General features: G+C 33.8%; 1 protein-coding gene across 2 annotated transcripts in view; it reads right to left on the bottom strand.

Moving 5' to 3' along the window:
- Positions 1-766: 766 nt before the first annotated feature.
- CA13 (carbonic anhydrase 13) overlaps positions 767-11014 on the bottom strand; it is a 46607-nt gene continuing 36359 nt past the window's right edge. The window contains exons 7-8 of one of the 2 annotated variants that reach the window (XM_074278981.1): positions 3695-3749; positions 767-2550 (exon numbers count right to left, since the gene is read on the bottom strand). In XM_074278981.1, the coding sequence (XP_074135082.1) occupies positions 3696-3749 (54 nt within the window). In that variant the 3' untranslated portion in view covers positions 767-2550; position 3695. The remainder of the gene's footprint in view (positions 2551-3694; positions 3750-11014) is intronic. The other variant, XM_074278980.1, reaches the window with a different exon arrangement.

Below are 11014 nucleotides of genomic sequence, written 5' to 3'. Positions count from 1 at the left end.
TGTCTCTTATCCATTCCAGTGACTTAGGAACTTGTAAAAATCCTAACAGGTGCTATTATTGTTCCCATTTTACAGAAGAGGAAATTGGAGCAAACATTAAATTACTTGCCCAAAGTCACATGGGTAGTGTCTAAGGCTGGATTTATTCTCAGATTTTTCAGAGTCCAGGACCAGTACTATCCACTGTTCCATCTAGCTGTCCCCAACCTTTAAGTATTCCATTTTGGTGGCTTTGGAGAGGAAGGAAAGAAAAAAGAAAGAAGGGAGAAGAGATGAGAGAAGATGAGAAAAAAGTAAAGAAAAAAGGGATAAAGGGGAGAGGGCAGGGAAGGGAAAGTACTGCTAAGAAGAGGAGAAAGGGAAGAGAGAGTCTAGGAGCAAACTTGCATGATCTAGAGTAGCAGTGATGCCAGAAACCAAGACACCAGGTTCTACAGATAAGGAACTAGTTTGTCTAGGTGCTGTTCAAAACCTGAGGGTAAATTTGATAAGACAAATGTATAGAAAGAAATTCATATATGATACTGAACAGTAACTCAGGAACACCACAATTAGGGCTATATTCTCCAGATGTATATTCCTGAGAAAAACAAGGCTATTTAACCAACTACAAGATTTCACAGTTAACTTTTTCAAATTGGTTTCTTTTTTCAACACAGGTATTTTTAGAACAATTATAACTCAAAAGCATGTGTACAAGTTCAATTAATCAGAACTTAATCAGAATTCCCCTTTTAAAAACTATATTAAAGACATTTGACCTTAGATTGTTTTTTAACATTAAATTTACTCTTGGCATATTAGTCTCAAGAAGAAATATAAAAGTTTAAAGAACTTAAAATTAAATTGAACCAAAATATAAAACACAATTATTGCAATTATGTAATATTAATTACATTTTCTAAATTACAATTTCTAAACAAATTCATATGTTAAAATTCATTTTCAAATAAAGTTGAATATTGAACAAATCTACAAAATCAAAGAAACACAAACCTACAGAATCAACACTTTCTCAAAACAACAACAACAACAACAACAAAGAAAACAAATTATAACCATCTGGATACAGTTAAGTATTCTATTTAGTGTCATTTAATTCATTTAATAGTGTAAGTGAATTGGGATAACCCCAGAGGAGTCTTTTAATACCAAGTTACATCAAGTTAAAATAAAATGGACACCTAGAAAAGCCAGAAAGAAAGCATAATAATTGTTCACCAAATATGTAAGTGAAGTAGGGGATGCTGCACCCCAAAATTTGTGAGTAGAATATACGCATTGATTTCTGGTAATTTTAGTACCAGCTAGCAAATCAATGCAGTTCTTTCCCTATTCCTACCCTTTCTCTGAAATAGGATTAATTCCTTCAGTCATTGGCAAGGGTCTGTGTTGGAAGAGGGAAAGGCTACAGCCAATGGATCATTACGTTTTATGCTGTATTCTAGGCGCAGGTTTGCCTGCAAAATACAATGAAGCCTAAAAAAGTCACTTTATAAGATCATAGAGAACTCCACACAGTTTTAAAAATTTCTAATGTTTGTTTCCAAATGAGCAAATAAAAATGTATTTTTATGGCAGAAGTCAAATATAGTATCAAGCACCAATTTATTCTTTATAATACAATTAGCAGACTATTCTGTCACATATTTTAATAGTCATGCTTGGCCTCTAGACTTTTGGATTTATTCTATTTAGTCTGGATTTTGTCTCTCCAGAGAATTTCCTCCACCAAATGGCAACTGTTCTGTAACTGACAGTATGTATAAGAATAGGCTGGGGCACTGAGAGTTTAAGTGACTTGCCCTCCTGCTTGGATGGAAGATCTATATCCACTAATCCAGGCTCTCTGAGATGCATTCATTTAATAGTTTGATCCATGTTCCTCAATGACTAATACGTTATCCTTTTTAAAAAAAATATTCCAAATATCTAAATTGGCAATTAAGACAAAAGATTTATTTTAAAAAGAGACAGCACCCACAAATTACAAATTTAAAACTTTCAATTAATTTGCTAAACAGATTCATTGGTACTAGGACTAATAAAATCCTACTAACATTAAAAACAAAATACAGTTTTTAACTAGAAATTCCTTAAGAGAAGTGAGCAATTTGGCTTCCCTGGCAAGGTATATTATTCAGGATACTTTCTCACCAATGGACATAAAGGTAATTTCACAGTCTGAGACAAGACAAACAACATTTAATACATGTGTGCTAACATGCTAATCTGGGGCAACCAAATTACATTTTGCACTAAAGATTAAAAGAAGTGCTCTTTCATCATGAATAAATTCAGGACTTCAGTCTTCAAAATGTCGTGCTCATAAACTAAGTAAGGTTTCAAGATAATCACTCTAGGTGAATTTAAAGGGAAGGCTCTTCCACAGTCCTATCTATATGTTTCAGTTGTTCTCAGGGAAAACTTTTAGCGGAACGAAGCTCTCACTTTCCGGCCCTTCAGAGGTTGTGGTGGACGGTGGTTGCTCAACAAGAAGGCAGCTGCCTCACCCTCTGCAGTGTACAGGAGACTTCGGAATTTGGCTAGCTATAAAAGAAAAGAGGCAGATATTTCAACACTCAATTGTCACACCAACTGGGTAAATACCTCCACACAGAAAGCTGACATACCTAGCACTTAACCCTTGCCAAGATCTATTACAATTCTAAGACCGATCAATCTGAAATTATATAGTAATTTTACTAACATCCCTTTTTCCTCTCTTCTAAATAAATATTATTTAATGTTTTGAATGTCCATATGATGAGATCCTGAATATTGTTTTGGACCAAGAAAAACTAAAGAATTTATCCCTGAGGCAGGCAGGCAGAAGGTTCTGGTAGAGATCAGTTTAGCTCCATGGTCCCACCCTTTGGGGAGGTGGTCCAGTCTGAAATCCAAGTTATGTCAAACTCCTGAAACCCACCCTCTGTAGAAATCCCAGTCATGTCCCTGAGGTTAAATTTTCCCTATAAACTCTACTTGTGGACCATCCCATGGCTGCTGTGCTCTTTGGGTCAGCCCACCATGGCACTCTGTCCCTGGTGTCTTCCCCTTCCCCTCCCCCACTAAGCTTCCCAATCCCAAACAACAGACCATATCACATATGTTGCTCAGCATTGTTAAACACAACACTCTTCTTCCCCTACACAAATACTACATAAGCTCTTTGAGGGTAGGCATTATTTCAGTTCTGGCTTGGAATCACCAGCACTTAGCATTCTGCCTGGCACAAGGTAGGTACTTAATCAATGTTGAATATGTGAACATATGAATATGTGAACATTCATTCTCTCTCACTGAGGTGATTTTCTATATATTGTTTCAATATGGTAGAAAGAGTATTCAAATGGAAATCAGATCATGGAATTGTAGATAAAGATTTAGAAAGGAATTTAGAGGTCATTAAATCTAACCCCTTAATTCTCTAAATGAGGGAACTGGGGGAGAGAGATTAATTTCATTGTGTCCAAAGTCCAACATTATTAAGTAACAGGACCAAGATTTAAACCCAGATCCTCATACTAAATCCAGCATACAGACATAGGCTTAAGTCCTGGTTTTACTGTTTGACAGATATAGACCTTAGATAAATCAGTTTCTCAAAGCTCCAACTTTTCCATCTATTAAGTGGGAATAATCACTGGACAGGTAGCTCAGTGAGATGTAACTTTAAGTCAGGAAGACCCACCTCAAACACTTCCTGAGAGCCAGGGGACAACCTCTCTAAACCTTAGTTTCATCATCTGTAAAATGGTAAAAATAACAAATTAAGATACTATTGTTAGAGTTGTGAAGACTGAATGAGAATGCATGTAATATACATGGAAATCTTTAAGGTTGGTCCTGGGTTGTCCTGGCCAAAGTATCTAATAGACCATAAGCTCCTAGAGGACAAGGACAGTCTTAGGTCTCTTTTTTGCATCTCCAAGACTTTAGTATGATCTCTGACACATAATAGATGTTTCATAAATGTTTAAACTAAAGCTTAAAGTCAATAATAGAGGTTGAGCTGCTTCTACTATATATTGTATTCAACTGATATTGGTTGTCGATCTTAGTTATTTTTTGGTTTTGTATTTGGACCTAGGTGTTTCACCTATAAAATGAAATAAGCACCCTCCATCCCAATCCTAATTCAGAAGTTAGCTAGCTATATGACTCTGGGCAAGGCCTCTAATCTTTCTCAGCCTTTCTCATTTGTAAAACTGTCTAATAAAAATATCTACCTCATACGACTGTTGTGAGGATCAAATGAGAAAATAGAGGTTATGAGCATTTCAAATATTAAAGCACTTTCTAAATATTAGCTCTCATTATTACTTTATCAGTTTCAGAGAAAGACCACAATTTCCAAAACTTAAGAGACGGTGTTGTTTATAGTGACCAAACTTTGTTTAATTCAATTTAGAGAGGTATGTCTTTGTTCACTTTTGCCTATGCTGAAAGGGGAATAGCTAAAAAGTGGATAATTAGTTTCTCAAAGGCATTTTTTCCAAGAATGCCAGCAGCTGGCATTAACAATACTATTGTTCTGTTTAGTAAATCAAAATTTTTTAATTTAAATTATGTATTTCTATTTCATTTTGTCTTGTTACATGAGCATAATAAAATATAAGTTGGAAAGTTGCCTGTAAGAAAGATTACATTCTGATTAGTGAAGAAGATTCTATACCTCTCTTGCCAAGTAGAAATTTTTTCTTATTAATAATTTGTCTCTGACAGACTTTGGCTAAAATAGAGTGCAGGTTTTTCAGCGATACTGAACTCTGGCTTTTATATTCTTTGAAATATTAATGTAAGATTTTCTCCTTAACTAGAATGCACCTTAAACTATGAAAATTGTTGCCATATGTTTTGTAAAACATTGGGTAGAATACTGAGGATGGAAAAGGCACAATGCCATTTAACTTTTGGTGATAGCATTGGTCTTCAAAAACAAAGGATGACCAATAACAATATTCAGATTATAAAATATTTTGAGGGGATAAAATTTTGCCCTTTTACGTGTTTAATAAATAATGTTAAGACTTGGGCTAAGCTTGGCTAGTCAAGTAGAAAATTTTGTATCTGAATAACCAAGAATGTAAACTCCTTGTAAGTAAAGATTGTTTCATTCACTTCATTGTGTACTCAGTGCCAAGCACTGCATCTAACACCAGTTATCAACAAGGTAATTTACTGAATGGGGACCAAAGCAGAAACTGTGTAGTAACAGCCAAAAATGGGGAAGGAAAGAGGGGGGAGATCTTTCAAATAAATGGGCAATACTTTCTCAAAGTCACTAGGTCCATAGTAAATAATTTGGTACATTCTTCTGTACATGATACACTGTGATATATTAGGCCAGCTTTCATTAATCACCTATTATATTCAAGACAAAAATTAAGCAATTTCAAGGAGCTTACATTTTATTGACATAATGTAAGAAGAGTTGGATACTGATGTTTATTTACAACAGTATAAACTCAGATTAAACCAAGTCTTCACAGTGAAAGTTAAGAGAGATTTTCAAGTTACTTGATGATTTAGAAACAACCAATGTGACCAAGAAAACTCACCTAATTTTTCTTCTTGACTCAAACTTGATACATTTTTGAAGCAGTAACACCAGTGAAGGTTATTAGAGTATTTCCTGATTTTTTCAGGACATTAATTTCTTAAAAAGTTGGCTTTTCAGTATTCTTCTAAATGATTATCCAAAATATTTTATGACTTTTCTACATTGCATAGATTTTATGCAAGGTAAATTTTTACAGAACTTTACATTACTTGAAAGAAATTAATAGTGGATTTTTTCCCCTTTATTACAATGCATTGCTTCACAGTAGAAAATATTACATGCAAAGACTATGTCATTATTCAGGTATATAGATTGACATGACTCCAATATCACTAACAAAAAAACAATGTAAAAAAAGTCAAGATGAAGTTGAAGAAAACTGAGCAATTTGATCCAGTGAATTTCATATGCAAAGTCAATTCAGACAACGTAGGCAATCAAAATTCACAACTTCAATTATTGGCAATCAAGCTGCATTAATGACAAGAATGAAAAATGCGTTCCCCAAAATGTTAGAAAACAGTAAATCTTCTCACTGGCATGTTAATTAGATCAAGACTTTAGCACTTAAATGTTTGAGTCCAGGGAAGAAAAATAGGTTTGAGTGAATCAGGAGAAGGGAGATTGAAACATCTGACCTGTACTTCAGGCCACAGCTTCAGTTGAGTTGGCAAGGTAGAACAATGGCAAACCTCAAGGGAAAAATATTTGGCAACAACTTCCTAAATAAAGAGAAAAAAAATTTCCCTGCATCTAACATTACCTGGTAGAATGAGACAGGGACTCAAACACAAATATGCTTAATTTTAAATAAATAATCTATGAAAACTGAGAAGGAAAAATACAAATGTGGAAGAAACCTCTTTTATTTGCCAATTATTTTTTTCCAGGTATGAGGTAAGTTTAAGATGACATGAAAGCATAGTTTTAAAATATTAATGAAATTGTTAGCAACTTATACTGCTGACACTATATACCACAAGCACTAATGTATAAATAAAAGTGTGTTGTTTATTTACATCATAAGGTACCTATATAAAAAACAGTAGTTATTAGCTTTCCTTCATAAAAAGAATTAAATTAGTGCCTAGAAAACTCTTATCAACAGTGCTAAAAACATTTAATCATATTTTATATTTTAAAAAATGCAAGTGGCCTGCTTCCTTCCTTTCTTAGCAAAGGTGAGAGACAGTAGATGAGAAACACTGCATGTATCACCAAGACTCAGTTGATGTGTGGTTTTAAATTAACTGAACTGTTTTTGTCCCTCTTTTTTTTTTTTTTTTTTTTTTAACTCTTTTGTTACAGAAGATGAGTTGTTCGGTATAATGGGACAAAAGGACATATTAAGAAAGGAAGGAGATAAAAAAAAAGATAAAAAAAACACACAATACTAATAAAATTTTGAAAAAATAAAAAGCTTTATGCTTATTTCCTAATATAGATGTAAACTCTATACAGTAATGGATTTAAAATATCACCCTTCAAAAGAACCTCATTCCCAATTAAGAATGAACATTTTTGAAAAGTTTTAACACTAAAGAGTCTTTAATGACTATTAAAATATTCATATTAAAGCATTTCAAAATGAAACAATTAATCACACTAGCACTCTGCTTTGCAGCTATTATTTGGTTAAGCCATAAAGAACAGCCATTCTGCAGGGTCTGTGTCCTATCCATTAATTAACTGCCCTTCAAAAGTCAGTTCTGGACAAATTATGAATACCTCGTGATTCTTAAGAGCTGTGATTTCTTAAAAACCTATCCAGCTACAATTAGGAGTAACAGTTTTATATGTAAAATGATAAAGGCGATGCTAATTTTGCCACTTTGCCACTTATTACCTATATGATGTTGGTCAAATCATTTCATTTGGTTTCCTCATTTGAAAAATGAGGAGACTGGGTTGGAGGATCTCAAAGATTCTCCCAGTTCTAAGCCTGTGATTCTATGACTGATTGAACATTTCCCAAGAGGCTTTAAAGAATCAATCATGCCCTTATTGAAGTTATGTGAAAATCAGGTCCCTCTGTATTTAATAAATTAATCATATGGTGAAATTAACAAATAAGAGACCATGTGAAATAGGAGAAAAATCACCTTGACATATGAAGGACTTTTGTAAAGCTGCAATCCACCTGACCTGCTGAAAAACATTCATTGGGTAGCTGCCATCTCAGTCAAGCATAGCCCACTTCAGATTTCTACTGAAAGATTAAATAAACATTTCTAGGTCTTTTGCCTCAACTAAAATCAGCTCTTCCATTTTGCAAAGGAAACTGAAGTCAAAAGAGGTATTAGCTTATCCAAGGTCACACAATCAATAAGTCAGAGACAAGACTTGAACCCAGGTCTTCTTATTTCAGAGTTAGGTGTGCTTACCATTGTAATAGGAACATCCAAAGGAAAATGGGGCATGTTTGAAGCTCAACAAGAAAATGTTCCCCAATGTCTGTTACTTGGTTAGAAGCAGTCAGACTTCATAAAGCAGGCCAGTTCAGATAAGATAGGAAGAATTTCCAGGGATGGCACTTTTCATTTGATAAAATAAAACAGTTTAATGCCAAGGGATCCTCTGAGGTAGTCTAACTTTATCATTGTTATTAATCAACTAGCATTTATTAAAGGCCTCCTATATGCCAGGCACTACACTTGCTAAGTACTGGAGAAACAAAGAAAAGCCAAAGACAGTTTTTACTCTTAAGGAGCTCACAGTCTAAAGGAAAAGACAATATACAAATAACTATATAAACAAGATACAGTGAGTTTAATTAGAAATAATATATAATGAAGATATTAAGATTAAGGAAGAATCATTCCCATATGCTTTAAAGTCTGCAAAGCATTTTCCCTATAATACTCTTATGAGATAGGAAGTAAAAGAATTATTATCCTCATTCTATCACAGACATAAAACTAAGCGGGGTCTTAGAAGTCATCTAGTTTATCCTGCTTATTTTATAGATTTTTTTTTTTAAGAGGCACATATATGGTGCAAGGATAGAAAATGGGCCCTACAGTCAGGAAAGCCAGAGTTCAAATCCGGCTTTAGACATTTAGTAACTGCGTAACACTAGACAAGGTTTGCCACTGTTTGCTGCCTCAGTTTGCCAAAGTATAAAATAAAGATAATAATGACATCTACTTCTTAGGGTTTATGCGAGGATCAAATAAGATAATATTTTTAAAGCATTTAGTACAGTACCTGGCATTAGTAGGCACTTAATAAATGTCTGTTTTTTCCTTTTTACACATAAAAAAACATGGGGCCAGAGAGTGAAGTCATTTGTGAAAATGTCATACAGGTAAAGATTAAGGGAGTCAGAAGTAGAACCCAAATCTCTTGGGTTCTAGTCTGGTGCTCATTCCAGTTCATGAAAAAATTTCTAAAAGTTAAACTATCTTGTAGTAATGTAAGTCTCAGAAGGGCTTTATTATTATACACATTTTACAGATAAAAATAAAGCATACAGGTTAAATAATTTGACCATTGTCATACATATCTCAACCAGGCCAAAATTTGAATGCAGGTCCTATATCTCTAAAACCTGAATTCTTTCTATTATATTTAAGATGCAAGTCAAATACTTATTAACATAAGTTTCTTGAGTGCAGAGTATATTTCATTCCAGCTCTTAGCACATGCCTAGCACATAATAGCTACTATGCATTATAGCTATTATACATTATTATTATCAATTATGTATTATATATTAAGTATATATTATATATTTTAACTATTATTTAGCACATAATGAATGTTTGCTCATTACTTGAATAACTGTTTATAATATACCAGTTAAATGGTACGGTACACAAAGAAAAAAGAAACCCAAGCAATCCCTACCCTTAAGGAACTTATATTTTTATTGTAGGAGGAGGGATAAGAGAGAAACCCACTCCTAAGTAAATAAATAAAAAAATTTTCAAAAATAGATACCCATTAATTTTGAGTAGGGAAAGCAGTAACAATTAAAGGAAATTAGGAGATATTTTATGTAGGAGATGGGATCTGAGGCTGAATTAAAGAATTTTGGAGGTGGGTAGACTCGTAGTTCTCATCTATTTAACCATCTTGTTTCATGGATGGAGAAGATCCAGAGAAAAAAGTAATTTATACAAGATTATACATAGATAGTTTGTAGCACCTCTTTTTGTAATGGCAAAGAATCTGAAACTTAGTGGATGCCCATCCATTGGGGAATAACTCAATAAGTTATGCTATATGAAGGTAATGGAATATTATAATTCTATAAGAAATGATGAACAAATTGATTTCAAAAGACCTGGAAAGATTTATATGAAGTGATGCTGAGTGAAGTAAGCAGATCCAAGACAGCACTGGCACAGTAACAACAAGGTTATATGATAATCAACTGTGATCAACTTAGCTTTTCTCAGCAATAAGGGAGGGTAGAATAGAGAGATAAGGTGAAGAACTTACAGGAATATATGGATTCTTTTTCTGCATTTTATTTCCATTATTTTTGTGTTTCCCCTATGACCTGTATAATATGTGCAGGCCCATATTTACTTGAGCCTTAGCCAGCTATAAACATATTTACTTAACCTGAGCTGATGACATTTATCAGTATTATCGATATTTAGTCTAATAGCTTGACCACTACCTGCTTGATTAAGCTTGAAGGCCTGATTTTCTGTTTCCTAGAAATCAGGTGATTTCAGGGAAACAGAAACCTTTCATTCCAATCTCTCCCAATAGTAACAACCAATTAGATACCTCCCCCTCCCCTTCTCAATGCTCTCTTGTGAGGTAATCTCTTGTATAAAAGCTGTGTATCTTTACTACTTCTTTAGCCTTCCTACCACGAGCTTTCTCTTTCTCCTCTGGAGGTTTTTATAAACAACTTTTCTGCTTTCTACTGAATGATCTCTGAGTAGTCATTCTGGGTAAAGGTCTTCTACATCCCTCACAAGGGGATCCAAGACAATACCAATAGAGTTGAGATAGAAAATGCCAATCATATATGGAGAGTACTATGTCAAAACTGAATGTGAATCAAAGCACAATATTTTCACTTTTTGTTTCTTTGTTTTTTTCTCTTTTGGTTTGATTTTTTTTCCTTTTTAAAAAAATCATAGCTTTTTATTTTCAAATATATGCAAAGATAGTTTTCACACTTGCAAAACTTTGTGTTCCAAATTTTTCTCCTTTCCTTTTCTCTATCCCCTTCCCCTAGACATCAAGTAGTCCAACAAAGGTTCTAAACATATTTCCACATTTATCATGCTTCACGAGAAAAATCAGATCAAAAGGGGGAAAAAAGAAAAAAAAAGCAAGCAAACAAAAATGATGAAAATATTATGTTGTGATCCACATTTAGTCCCCATAGTCCTCTTTCTGGATGCAGATGGTTCTCTCCATCACGAGTTTGTTGGGGTGTTGGAATTGGCCTGAATCACCTCATTGTTAAAAAGAGTCAAG

Source organism: Sminthopsis crassicaudata, chromosome 1 (genome assembly GCF_048593235.1).
Source record: "Sminthopsis crassicaudata isolate SCR6 chromosome 1, ASM4859323v1, whole genome shotgun sequence".
In the NCBI taxonomy this organism is placed as follows: Eukaryota; Metazoa; Chordata; class Mammalia; order Dasyuromorphia; family Dasyuridae; genus Sminthopsis; species Sminthopsis crassicaudata.
This window is presented reverse-complemented; position numbering and strand designations above follow the sequence as displayed.